The sequence below is a fragment of the Conger conger genome, chromosome 16 (assembly GCF_963514075.1).
Source record: "Conger conger chromosome 16, fConCon1.1, whole genome shotgun sequence".
Taxonomy (NCBI): Eukaryota; Metazoa; Chordata; class Actinopteri; order Anguilliformes; family Congridae; genus Conger; species Conger conger.
In genome coordinates, this window is record NC_083775.1 from 19953899 (window position 1) to 19969472 (window position 15574).

The 15574-nt window shown below is 41.5% G+C and overlaps 1 protein-coding gene across 1 annotated transcript in view; it reads left to right on the plus strand.

Annotated features, from left to right (window-relative positions):
- Positions 1 to 2195: 2195 nt before the first annotated feature.
- The window catches only part of lmx1al (LIM homeobox transcription factor 1, alpha-like), a 26593-nt gene continuing 13214 nt past the window's right edge, over positions 2196 to 15574 (plus strand). Inside the window, exons 1-3 of the mRNA XM_061224531.1 lie at positions 2196 to 2239; positions 7223 to 7308; positions 8341 to 8533. Of these exons, the coding sequence (XP_061080515.1) occupies positions 2196 to 2239; positions 7223 to 7308; positions 8341 to 8533 (323 nt within the window). The remainder of the gene's footprint in view (positions 2240 to 7222; positions 7309 to 8340; positions 8534 to 15574) is intronic.

Sequence of the window (15574 nt, forward strand, 5' to 3'; positions counted from 1 at the left end):
TATGTCATCCCAGGTGTGAGCCCATGCGAAGGTTGGACTGGGCAGACGCTGATATGTAGAACAAGTGACGCTTAAATCCAACTCCTCGCTTAGATGCTTAAATTATTAAACTTCTTTTGAGTTTTAGAATTTAAGAAAGCATTTAATGTTAATTCTTGTGCCTGCATAGGCTAATAATCATTTATATAAAATAGATTAGACATTAATAACGGTAGCCGAAGTACGAATAAAATAATAAAATGTTGGTGGTAAAACTTGGGATCAGGCACCAGAAGTCATCCACAATGTACTTAAATAGACCTAAATAGGGTGAAGTCCTTTCTTCATCCCAAGATTCGCTTCGGAATAGCCTACGCTTTTCGCAGGTTGCAAAATGGAAATTATGTTAAGTGCGCGGTAAATAGAACAGGTGTCTCATCCCAAATACGAGTCGCCTGTAACGTATATGATAAACCAAGAACGGTTTATGTTTGAGGATACATTATCCTGCCTGTTTTGGTCAGGCTACTGCGCACTGCTCCAGGGCCTGACCCGATTTCAATGGCCTGCCATAATGCCCCCCCCCCCCCCTTTTTTTTTTTTCTTCTCACTTTTAACATCGGCGCCCGTCTCGTATTTTGTTGGTCAAAGTTCTGTCTGAATGGGCAGTGTTAATTGCTCAGTCTAAATCAGATTTGAAAATGATTTTAGATGAATATAGGATATTAAAATTTTGTAATCTGATAATAAGGTTGTTTACTTTCTTGCATGCGCATGTCTTTGATTGAACCAGCAGCACCAAATGTGATAGGCGTTGAAGACAATAATCAACAGCTAGCATGCAATTAATTCGTATTTAACCAGGTTAATTATTAAGCGTAATGTAATTAGAAAACTCGATATCTAAAATAGCTACCACTAGTCATACAAGTCAACTTTTTTTGTATAACAGCTACAACTATTGGAATATTTTTTATATAATTACATTTTCCATCAGCACAATTTTGTGACAGTTGAACAGTCATAACGAATGAGTTCTTGTTCGCAGAATGAAGATTATCTAGGAAGAGGCCAAGTAGCCTATCGCGTTCAAATTTTTATACAAGCAATGGTTTGTAGCACAGACCTTTGTTTGTAGTACTAGTCATTAGCATTCCAACCGCGAGATTTAGCCTATATCAAGTCAAACGTTTTATAATTCTTAATTTCCTCATTTCAACCCAAATTGTATGTTAGAAACCTGCAATGTAATTATTTTGTAGATATAAGATATCACTGAAAGACTGAAATTGGGTCATGGCCATAAAATGGGATATTTGATGATTTTGATAGTTTGTGTATATGTGGACATCATATTTTCATATATTTCTGACACGCCGTATTTATTGCCGTATGCAAATCTACTGTCTTGGTGCCTTGGGCTGATGCAGTTCACTTTGGAAACCTAGTTTAAATGCGTTGTGACCGTATAAATTAATTTTGGTATACCTACTTATTTTGCAGTTTGTAGTGGTCATTTTTTGCCTATGGTTGAGCCTAATTCGCTCCTGTTTGTTCCAGCCTTAGTATCGCGTCAGGTGATGAGTCTAATATGTATAGCGTGATATTTATTCGTGTTCATCGAACAATTAAGTGTACGCCTGTGTTTTAGTAGTTAAACAATAAATGAGCCGGACAGAAAAAACTGCCGCAAATGACAGAGCTCGTGTTAAAATGTTTTGATTATGAAATGCACCTGATACCTATTTGAAAAAAAAAACAAAAAAAAAAAACATTTTAATAATTTCTCGAGATAAATTTGGCAAGTCTCTCTCTCTCTCGCTCTCTCTCTCTTCTCATTTACCCCCTCGCTCTTTTCACACCGCGTGACAAGTTTTTCAAAAACGTGTGAAATAAACATTCCCCCTCTCTCACACACACGCGCGCACATAGCCACCCTCCTTCCCTTACTTATCTCCATCTCTTCCCTGTCCTTGTGAGTGTATGGGCCCTCCTTCTCCAGTCACTCACCCCCCTTCTCCCTTCTCCTTTCCCTCACTCCTTCGCTTTGTCTACACTGAGCAGCACTGAGCAGCCCCGTTTCCAACGGAGAGACAATAAGGTGGAAAGGAAAGGATTTGTTGATGCTGGAGGCTAGAATGCGGTCGGAAGAGTGAAACGCCGCGGCTCGTGGGCGCGGCTGCCAGTGTTTGAAAACATTTCTACTGCTAATTTTAATGTTGCCAACGGAAATCACGGGAGAAGTATCCTTCACAACAAGGTAGGTCCGCCGACAGGTAGTGCGCATATTGCAGCACGAGTGCGTGTGTTTCAGCAGTTTTATGGAAATGCATTTCCTGTTTTCCCTCATCCATTTCATTTCTCATTGTATTATTTCCTTTTATTGTCAATGTATTGAGAATGACGATTGTAGCCTAGTTTTCATATATGTGTCGGATAACTAAAGATAAATCTGCACACCAGAGGATCGATTCAATTCAAAAACGCGTCAAAAGAAAGTGAGAAGCCACGCTCCCCTAGGAGCCGCTTTTCAGCGAGGCTGTTCGCCTACACGTGCCAACAAGGATAAGGCGCGCGGCTTCTGCCTGTCCTTGCAGTATTTTCTCAGCGCGCGTCTCTGTGTAAATATATATATTTTTAGAGTAATGTGTCCTTGCATAATGACCAGAAAAAGTTTCCAGTCTGTGTTACACTTTTATTCGCGATTTGTTTCGACACACGTAAGTTATGCATTCAAACAGAAATGAATAGATGCTGCTGCCTTGTATATGGACTACACAAACCTAAACGGACGCATTGTTGCATCCTCCTGAAAATGCTTCCCTATAGCCTATAGGTAAAATATGTAGGAATATGTTAGCATGTATTGGTATGTTTTAATGAGGTTGAAAAACACATTCATGATTGCATTCTTGGAAAAACATTGATATTGAACCCACCATGATGATAATGATGTTGACGATGCTGTTGATGATGATGATGATTATTATTATTATTATTATTATTATTATTATTATTATTATTTGGTGATATTGCCCCAAACAAGTGGGGAAATTACTATACTGAAGCCTGCTTGCATTTCTGTATATTGTAATTGTATGTGTTTTTATTATTTTATTATATGGACACCCTATAGGCTACAAATGTATCTACTAGTGACAAGAAATGAAATGCTGCCGTTTTACGCCAGAAATATGACAATTATTCAGTACAATAATTCATTTGTAGCAAGTATTTATTTACAGCAACTATATTTGCTCACATCCCTCACAATTGGGCGCAGAAGAAGCGCTGCACAATCCAGGAGTGGAACAAACTTTTAATTTATGACTAATGCAAAATAAACGGAAAAGTATAGAATAGTTTTTTGAATGTTACAATAATTGTCGGAGTGGTTTGAAAATAATAAATCATCCTGCTGCTCCTGTAACACTTTACATATATTGGCATTTTATACGGGCAGTTTATTGTGGTAATCGCATCTGTTGAATAGTCCTATAGCCACTGAAAACGCATGTGACCCTACAATCTAGCCTATACTGTCTTCGCGTGTCCGCATTCTTGTCGAATGTCAAAGTGCTGATGGTCGCATGTGGCTGATTTTAATATGGTACAATTGTGTTTTTATTTATTGCATATACCGGATCCATGCTGTCTTTTATCGGGCAGTGGGAAACGGCGTTGCGTGGGGTCCCGAGCGCGAGGTGCAGAATACGAAGCAAGGGACAGACAATGAGGAATATTTTAGTATTTTTAGCCTATGCGCTCATTGGGGACCATTTTATATGGCCCATAAACTGTTCTCTCTACGGCTGTAATTTTTAATTGATCTCATTTTCATAGAAAAGACTAAATGAAATCCAATATTTACCATTTTTGTGAAGATTTTAGATTTTTATAATATACACTTGGTCATAATCGACGAAGTGCATATGGAGTCGCCACTCTGATGTGACCTTTTTTGTATACTTTCCTGAATTTCTGCTGCAGTTAACATATCTAGTTCATTAGGTCTCATTAATAAAGTAATGAGACCTAATTCTATCATACCTTAAAATAATAGGCCTACAAGTTCTCCCATTTTTCATTCAGCTGAGGTGCAATCAACAGTACAATGCGGCCATTTTAGCCTATATGAATCATAGAGTTTATTATACCTCTTTCTTCAATTGGGGAGTGGCAGAAGGGGTTAAGGGCAGTTTCAAAATATGAATAACTTTATGTGCATTATACTATTTTTTGTGTTAAATTGGAGGTCACGTAGGGAAACATTGCTTCACTTAATCCCACTCCAGCCCGTGTCTCGTAACTGTGTCTGTGTGAGTAGTCAATAGTTAGTAGTTAAATACCGTTTCACTGAGGTCCATTGCTCACGGGATTCTAACCGTTTTACTGCTGCCCAAGTAATATGTGTTACACGTATAGCGTATAACGTATCCAATATGAATTCCAATGTGTTTTTTTCATTTACACATAGCTTAAAATAGCAATTTAAAGCATTCAAAACCCATAATTCAGCAATGCAGTCAGAAATATCTCCCCATTATTTCCCCATTAAGTACGATCATTTAAAAAGCTACATTTTTTCATGTCTCTCACCATGGAGCCTTGTGACAACCGTGTGCGCAGTCTGTGGTATCTATTTTTGTTCCTGATCTAGCTTTTAGATTCACCGCGTTCAAAACACGACAAAAAAGAGGATAAATAGTGCCCCTACCTGCTAATTTACATCCACCGATTGAACTTGAAACATGTGCCTTTCGAAATATGGTTTGCATATATTCCTCTTTATTGCAATAGTATCAATTGATTTATTCATTCAATTAGGCTACCAAATACAGTAGGCTACACACACAAAATGTTCAGTGTTAATTGAACTATTAGAGAGTAGCCTATATATGAGTCCAACAGGAACGATAACGGCCACTGAACATTTTATTGTGCGCATTTTACAAAAGGCTCTTCCTTAACACCACAAAATAAACTACGGTGCTGAATAAAACAATAAATATAATCATAATCGTATATTCTATAAATTCATTTATTATGTTGATCTCGTGACAATCAACTGTAATAATATTGAAGGCGTAGGTCTTTCACAATGTAGGATACAAAAGCCTTAAAAATCTTGCAGGAAGCTATCCAAATTATAAACCGAATATTGATTTTCTTTCAGTAAAAGGTAATTATATTTTGTTTGATGTCGGAAACTTATTTGAAATTAGTTAAATGTTAGTAACTTAATGTAACGATGTTTTAATCGATGTTTTTGCACTGTGAAAATTAATTATTTCAGCTCAACTTTAAACTTGTTTAAACAACACCTCAACTGGAAATTAATATAAACAGAATAAATTCATATATCCTGTTTATATTAGCATACCAATTCATATTTGTTGTTACGCACTTTAAATCACCTTTTATTCCAGGCACCTTTAACTTTCCATTATATTCAGCAGCATGATATTTTCACTTACGTTTTTTTGGCAGAATTATTATTATTATTATTATTATTATTATTATTATTATTATTATTATTATTATTATTATTATATTCACTTATTTATTTACTTTTTCAAATACATTTCATGTGTCTTGAATTTTGAAGAATCGTGTAAACTGAATCGTTGCAGGTCACAGAAGGACTGTATTTTGCATCATCAACATGTTATTATTGAGTCTTTATTAGACTACATAACTTCGACAGTTTCTTCTAAAATAACAGGTTACATCCGGAAAACATTGTGTGGACTATCTATACTATATATGGTAATATATCGGGGCCTGAAATTAACAGTGAAAGGCCATTTGCCTCCATAGAATAGTGATTGTTGTATTAACCATTGATCCAACAGTCTGGATATGGAGTTGATAATATACGTGTATAGTATAATTATATTACCTCATAAATTAATTGTATTATTATTTGAATCAATGTGTGAATGATGCATGGTGAGGTTGCCTAATAGCCTACACCACAAAATTCATGAAATAAAATACTTTATTCTGTCAAGCATGGGCAATAAGCATTGGTCAACTTTTTGCATAAATCGTAGCTTTGGGCTTGTTCTACATTCCGTGGTACTGATTTACAAAAGCTTGTATTGCGGCCCCGATGCGTGTGCCTGGTGAAGGTTGCGGTGTTAGTCCTTCATAGTTGAATGTTCTGGCGAATATTTATAGCACTGCAGTGTTGCACAATGTGTTTTGCCCTATGTTAGCTCAAAATGTCCTTATAACTGAAAACAGCGAATTGCAAGCAACTGCGCAACAGTTCCATCGGGGCGGCATATTTTCAAGCATTTACACAATAAAATATAAAACTAAGTGACAAGGTGTTTGATCGGAGTAATGTGTTTTGTAGTACGTTCCTGGTGCGCTTCATGCAGGAGTCCACGGGTTTATTACAAATTCCGCCGGTTCTTGGCAAAGATAACCAGGAGAAGCCCTCCAGCTGTGTCATCGCTCCCTATAGGGTTTTAGGAAAAGCAAATAAATAACGTGGCCAATATGGTAATAACCCCTTAATAAGGGAGAGCCCTGTTCGCTAAGCGGTCGTGTCATATGGCTTCTATCTGCGGTTGGGATTTGGCGTCGCCTTTACTTCTTTACTCTTCTTTTATTTATAATAATTGTATTCTCTGGTCTTCATGCTACATACATGACATTAGCCTAGATCTCTTTAAGAGTTTGAAGAGTTGAACGCTAGGCGTTCAATTAATCCAATTCGAAATTGTAAATGGGTTTACGGTTTTTAAGTGTATGATGATATCAATGTTGGCCACAGCTTCAGGTTGCTGGACTTTGGATACCACTTGAACACCCATCTCAATAGAAAAAGAAATCTTCGATTTGTTGGATTTGTTGTAGCTTTTATCTTGGCTAGCTTTCTGTTTTCTCCAGATTCTCTCCCTCCTTCACCCCTCCATCCCTCTCCATCCCGCTCCTTCTCCCCATTTTTCTTCTGTGTTTTTCTGTTTCGCTGGCTTTGATGTTGCAGTCTTCGGGAGTTTGATGTTTACCCTCCCTCCCCCACCCCACCCCCCTCGCTCCTTCATCTATTTCTTCCTCCCTCACCCCCTCCTCCACTCACCCTCCTTCTATTCCATGCTTTCTATCCCTCTCCTCTCTCACCTTCTCCCATGCTCCCCATCCATTATTATCCTTCTCCCTTTTTCTCTTCTCCCACCTCCTGTCTCCCTCTGTCTGTTTGTCTCTCTCTGTGTCTTTCTTTCTTCCTCAGCGAGCAACCAGTTGGGAGGAGGGACGGGATGAAAACAGAAGAGACCCAATCTTGTCTTCAGCAAGGGCCTTCAGCCACACCTTTTGGTGAGATTGACTGACTTGCTGTCTGGCTTTCATGGACAGACACACTGACTGCCGGACTGACTGGTACTCATGGACAGACACACTGACTGACTGACTGACTGGTACTCATGGACAGACACACTGACTGCCGGACTGACTGGTACTCATGGACAGACACACTGACTGACTGACTGACTGGTACTCACAGACAGACACACTGACTGACTGACTGACTGGTACTCACGGACAGACACACTGACTGACTGACTGACTGACTGACTGGTACTCATGGACAGACACACTGACTGACTGACTGACTGGTACTCATGGACAGACACACTGACTGACTGACTGACTGACTGGTACTCACGGACAGACACACTGACTGACTGACTGACTGACTGACTGGTACTCACGGACAGACACACTGACTGACTGACTGACTGACTGGTACTCACAGACAGACACACTGACTGACTGACTGACTGACTGGTACTCACGGACAGACACACTGACTGACTGACTGACTGACTGACTGGTACTCACGGACAGACACACTGACTGACTGACTGACTGACTGGTACTCATGGACAGACACACTGACTGCCGGACTGACTGGTACTCATGGACAGACACACTGACTGACTGACTGACTGGTACTCACAGACAGACACACTGACTGACTGACTGACTGGTACTCACGGACAGACACACTGACTGACTGACTGACTGACTGACTGACTGGCCAGTAAACTGAAACACTGAAAAGTCTACCGACAGACTGACTGACCACCATAGATATGGAAGTTGTAGACTTGGTCTGTCCATACAAATGGCCATCCAAAAATGGGGTGGCCTGGGGTGGTCGGGCCCAACGTGAGATCTTTTCATGGAGCCCAAAATCTCTGGTGGCACCCCTGGCAACAAAAGAAGATAAAATGCATTATTTTTTATACACACAAAATAAAATATGAGATTTGTGCAGTATTATGAAATACATATGTGTCAGAATCTGAAATGGGGAAATAATAAGCAAGTTTGTCACTGCTCTAGGTTCAGAGCACGGGGCCGGCGGAGGAGAGGTGTGTGCTGGGTGTGAGTCCCCAATCGCTGACCGCTTCCTGTTGCGTGTGAACGAGCGGTCCTGGCATGAGACCTGCGTGAAATGCGCCGTGTGTCTGAGCATGCTCAGTGGGACCTGCTACTGCCGGGACCGTCTGCTGTACTGCAAGCACGACTACGAGAAGTAAGAGCCTTCTCCCCTCAACCCTTTATTGTGACCTCTACACTACCCCAGCACTTCCTGTACCCTGGCCCCGCCTCTACTCCACCTGACACCACCTCTACCCATAGTCCCCCTCTACTCTTCCCCGAGTCCACCTCTACTTTTCCCTGAGTCCACCTCTACTCTACCTGACCTCTACTCTTCCCTGAGTCCACCTCTACTCCATCTGACCTCTCCTCTACCCATAGTCCCCCTCTACTCTTCCCTGAGTCCACCTCTCAGGTCACCTGACCTCTACTCTTCCCTGAGTCCACCTCTACTCCACCTGACCTCTACTCTTCCCTGAGTCCACCGCTACTCCTCCTGACCTCTACTCTTCCCTGAGTCCACCTCTACTCTTCCCTGAGTCTACCTCTAATCCACCTGACCTCTACTCTTCCTTGAGTCCACCTCTACTCTTCCCTGAGTCTACCTCTAATCCACCTGACCTCTACTCTTCCCTGAGTCCACCTCTACTCCACCTGACCTCTCCTCTACCCATAGTCCCCCTCTACTCTTCCCTGAGTCCATCTCTACTCCACCTGACCTCTCCTCTACCCATAGTCCCCCTCTACTCTTCCCTGAGTCCACCTCTACTCCACCTGACCTCTACTCTTCCCTGAGTTCACCTCTACTCTACCTGACCTCTACTCTTCCCTGAGGCCACCTCTACTCCATCTGACCTCTCCTCTACCCATAGTCCCCCTCTACTCTTCCCTGAGTCCACCTCTACTCCACCTGACCTCTACTCTACCCTGAGTCCCCCTCTACTCTTCCCTGAGTCCACCTCTACTCCACCTGACCTCTCCTCTACCCATATTCCCCCTCTACTCTTCCCTGAGTCCACCTCTACTCCACCTGACCTCTACTCTACCCTGAGTTCACCTCTACCCAACCCTGAACCCGCCTGTTTAAGCCATTAAAATGTAATTTAAAAAATATAACGACCGTGCTGTGTACTTGCACTTGTGGACAAGCTCTTTTACAGTTCTGTGCCAACTCTGCCGCTGTTGTCAGCCGCCATTCATTTAAAAGAAGTAAATAGCATATGGTTAATCACAAAGAACTATGGAATATCCTACCTGGTGAAGGATGCATCGATGCTGCCTTCAGAATAAAAGAGGCACCTTTTTTGCAAACATTGGAATGAGACGGCGCCCGATGCCTCCCTGCCTCAGAAGACAGCATTTTTGTGGTTTTGGGCGCAGCCTGTGAGTATGACAGAGCCAGTCAGTGCGATGGAGCCCAGTCAGTGCCACTGATAGCCCTGAGGCAGCCGGTTGGTGTGGGGGCCGTGGAGGTGGCTGGGTGAAGCTTTCTTCGTCTTTATCATTAGCTTTGTTTTGAAAGTGTGAGACGGCATCCAGCAGCACACACACACCCCTGCTGCCAAACACCCCATCTGGAGTGGAGAGCAAGAGAGAGGGAGAGAAGGAGGGAGGCTGGGATGAGATCTCTGTAGCCTCTTGATATGGTTGTTCCTTGTGTGTGTGTGTGTGTGCATGCATTTGCTTGCCCAAAGCAGACATGTGGAGTAGAATCAGCAATTTAATGGGCCTTATAGAATATATTGCAATGTATTGTTTTTGAAAATATAGTGATAAACATATTTCCCAGAAGTGAAATTTTGAAAAAAATATATACATTGCAATATCTGAAAGTGGCAGTATATGTAGTGAAATGTTGCAGTATCTTGATTATATTATTTCAGTATATTCAATTTTCATAAAGAAGTGGAGAGTAGCAGTGCTGAGTGACAGTTGAGAGTAATAGTGGATAGTGTGGAAAAGTGGTGCAGAGACTGCATTGTGTACAATTGGTAGTGCTGGAAAAACAGCAGTGTGTTGTGTAAAGTCACCGGTGGGAATCACATCAAGCAGAAGCATTACAGTGGGGTGAATAGTGTGCGTTGTGTGTGCAGTATGTGTTACAGCTGTACAGGGTGTTTGTTACGGGTGTGTTGCATGTGTTCTGTATTGCTAAAGCGTGTGTTACACTGTGTGTGCTACATGTGTACCTTGCAGTTGAGTGTGTGTTGTGTGTACTGAAGTTGTGTGTGTGTGTGTGTGCTGCAGCTGTAGAGTGGGTGGGTGTTGCAGATATATGGCTGCAGGTGTGGATATGGTGTGTGTGTGGAGAGAGCTGCTATTGAGTCTTGGCCCTCTCTACTGCCGGTGACCTTGAACTGAAACTGAAACAAGGTGTCCTTGTGTTCCCCTGCAGTCCGTCCGTCAACACCCCCCCAGTCACCCCCCCTACATATATACACACATACACACACATACACACATATTCACACACACTCATACACACACACACACACACACACACACACACACACACATACACACACACTCACACATATTCACACACACTGACACACACTGACACACACACACACACATAAGCACATATTCACACACACACATACACACATATTCACACACACTCACACACACTCACACACACATACACACACATACACACATATTCACACACACTCACATGCACACACACATACACACACACTCACACATATTCACACACACACACACATAAACACATATTCACACACACACATTCATACACACACACATACACACACATACACACATATTCACACACTCACACACACACACACATACACGGACATAAACACATTCACACACACACACACACACACATTCATACACGCACACTCACACACATACACACATATTCACACACACTCACACACACACACATATTCACAAACACTCACACACACACACATACACAGACATAAACACATATTCACACACACACACAGATGTGCGCGCACACACACACACACATAAATACATATTCACACACACATTCATACACACACAGACACACACATTCAATACTTTTATTCATGTCCTCCACGACATTATAATAATGTGCATCTACTACATTAACGCTGGTAGTTACAATGGGTGTATGCTGTGCACGTGAATGTTACAGTAAAAAAGATGATAGATAGAATATTGCGCTCAGGTGTTTCTTCTGCCAGCCGCCTGCCACCATGACACACACAAACACACACATATTCATCCACACACATACACACACATACACACACACATATCCACATATACACACATATTCACACACATACACACACGTGCACACACACACATATCCACACACATACACACAGGTGCACACACACAAATATCCACACACACACACCCCCCCAAACCTATTCACACCCCCTGCACACATACGCACATATATTCACACACACCCCTCCAAACATACAAATATTCATCCACACACCCCCCCCACACACAAATATAAACACATCCACACACACACACACATATTCACACACCCCCCCACTACAGATGCTCACATATTCACTCACACCCCCCCACATATCCAGACATACGCAAACACATGTTTACACACACACCCCCACAAATATACACATACATACACACATATTCAATTGTTTTTAGACCATAACTCTCTCTTCCCTTAGAACCGATGACCTTCTGTACACGGGGAATTATTTACCTTCCTCATGGCACCTTGGCAGAAACACACAACCCTGTGTGAGGCCACAGTGTGACATGAGCAGTTCTGTAAGGTGATTGTGCACGTGTCATTCCCTGATGGATTGCATCACATTATTGAATGGTTTGGTGCCAAAATAACACAGGTTCTCCACACCAATGAATCTGTGATGTGAAGCAATTACAGGGTGCTGTCATTCAATGGCTTTGTGTTGAAAAAAACATTTTCAAGTGTCATCAGCAAAATATTCACGAAGAGTATATATATATATATTTTAAATGACACAATTGTTTACTAGCTCGTAACTAGCCTATCATTGTTTGATATGCATTGATGGGGACACCGTGACGTAGGAGATGCTGTCTTTCGGATGCGTTGCCCCGGTTAAATTCCATACCTGGCTCTCTCAACCTGTCACCCAATCATCCACTTATTTACTTGGGAAAAATTGTCATATATACTCAGCTGGTGGGTGGTGAGCATTTTGGCACAGAATGGCTGCCTTTGCATCACCCAGGTGGGTGATACACATTGGTGGTGGTTAAGGTGCATTTCCCCCTCATCTCTGTGCTTTGAGTATGATAAATGCAATTATTCACACTTTGTCGGGTTGTGAGGTATCAGTTCATTTGCTGTAACAGAATGAAACCTGTTAGAATTAAGTCCATAATTCTCACCATGAAATTGTCAATCAACAAAATGTATTTATCAATTATTAGCCACATTTTGATTAATTGAATCCGATTATGTGCAATGAACATAATAAACACAGTACTCTATTTTATGTTTATTTTGGTCATATACCGTATATATTCTACATATGACATTTTATTTCCTACACTGCTTGTAGTCCACCCTGTCACATCCTGACCTTGACTTTTTTCTCCTCTTTTCTTTATTTTTCTCCTCACAATTCCACATCACTCCTTCACTGCTTTCTAGTCTCCTTTTCATTCCCTTTTCTTTCCACATATTTCTGTGACTAATATTGTTGAGTTTGTTGAGTAATATTGTTGAGACTGATTATGCGACCTACCCACATACATTCACAGAAAAAGACCTTTACAAACACACACATACACATACACATGCACGCACACACACGCAGGCACAGACACACGCACACACACACACACACACACACACTCCCAACAGGAGCAGTTCCCAAACCAATAAATTCTCACTTCCCCAGGGTATAGTGCCTAGAAGCAGAGCAGAACATTACCCTAGTCTGGGGCTGCAGGGCCTAGCATTAACCCCACCCCCCCTCACCAACACCATCACTAAACAAAAATGCTGACGCTCACTGCAAATACAGAGATACTGACACCTTCACTGTACCAAGAGAATTACTGACACTCATTACAAATACAGATATACTGGCAGCCTCACTGTACATAGGGAATTATTGACACTCACTGCAAATACGGAGATACTGACAGCATCACTGCTCAGAGAGAATTACTGAAACTCATTACAAATACAAAGGCACTGACACCCTCATAATGCAGAGAGAATTACTGACACTCACTGCAAATACAAAAATACTGACAGTTTCACTATACAGAGAGAATTACTGGCACTAACTGCAAATACACAGATATTGACAGCATCCCTGTACAGAGAGAATTATTGACTCTTACTGCAAATACAGAGATACAGACACCCTACCCGCTCAGAGAGAATTACTGACACTCATTGCAAATATAGAGATACTGACACCCTCACAATACAGAGAGAATTACTGACACTCATTACAATTATAGAGATAGTGGCAGCCCCACTGCACAGAGGATTACTGACACTTACTGCAAAGAGAGAGGCACTGACACTCGTCATAAAATGAGAGGCAGTGACACCCACTACAGAAATAGATACTGAAACTCACAGCAGAGTTGACACTCAAAGATACAAGGGTAGAACACTGCCTGCCGACAGATACCAATAATATATGTGAAATTCCATTTATTCTTTGCTTGTTAAATATGTTCAGAAGTCCAGCATTCGGAAAATGACTCATTTGCACTCTACGTTTTAAGGAAGGCTAACATTCTCAAATTGAGGGCACGATGACATAATGTACCCATACATCCATGTGTCTGTAATCTCTTTGTCTGTATCTTTAGTCCTCAATCTCTTCTGCTCTCTCCTTATCTTTCCTTCTATCTCTGTCTCTCACCCTCTCTCTCTCTCTGTTGCCTCGTTCATCACTGTCTGGTTTGTAATAATATTTCTCTGTTCCAAACCTCATTTCCCGCTTGTTGAGATTGATAGCCTCGATGACACCAATCAGTTTATCTCCCAGTTTATCCCTCATTTTCCTCTTAATCGTCTCCCCACTCTGCACCCCTTTGTGGCCCTCTTCTGTCGGGGGAGGGAGGGGGTTACTAATTACCCTCCTATTCAATGGGGGGGGCACTTAACCACAGTGATGAGAGCTTCACACTGTTTGCTCCTCTACAGAGTAGGGCTGTCACAATTAAAAATGTTCACCATACGATTATTGTGCCAAGGAATATCACGAAAACAATACTATTGCGATGTCTATAACAATCTATAGAAATTACTTATGCTATTATTCAAAAGGAAACTTTAACTTTATTTGGCTCGAATGTTTGTTTTTCAATTACAATTACTTTTTCACAGAAGTCAACCAATCAAATTTGTAAATCAATACAATGTCAATTCAAACAGTCACGAGATTGTGTGTGCGTGTGTCCGTGTGCAAGTGTATTACCAAATATGACTAAACAGAAAAAAAATCAGACACATTCTCTGTAAAAACCCGTCATAACAAATCATTCCTTACACTATAAACACTACATGTGTGTCGGTTGTCTTGTGTACTGTGACAGCCATTAGAATGGAGACTATAGCACTGTGCCGTGATACAAAGCTACAGTGTCATAGTGCAACACACCCTGCTGTATGCATCACTCTGGCGCATTGTAGCTTTGCAGTAGGCTGGATGAGTTAAGAGTAGCAGGGGTGCTGCAGAGCCATTTCCCAGCCGTCTTATTTCTTAGATAATTTGGTTCGTATGGAGTATATTAAAATGCGCTATTTTTACCTTTCTTTTTTCTGTGTTCTTTTCCTCTTGGGCAGTGGTGTAACGTTATGTGTAGAGTCCTAGGTCTGCACCTCTCTGGTTGTAGGCCCGATACTGAGGTGGGGCTCTGCTATTGTACCCTTGAATAAAGTGCTTAACCTGAATAGCTTTAGTTACTGCCCAGCTGTATGTATGTCAACGCAAAGTAAGCTGTGAAAGTTGCTGTGGATAAGAGTGTTTGCCAAATGTCTAAAATGTAAATGTTCTGGACTGAACAGAGCTGCTGGTGTAACCAGAATGCTCTAATAGAAATAAGTATTTGCTGTAATCATGTATGGAATAAGACAGGTTCCATAACAGTCTTAGTTAGAAGAAGTATTGACTGTGGAAGAGGACATGCGAGATGCAGGTATGCAGATCAGCTGCTGGTCACC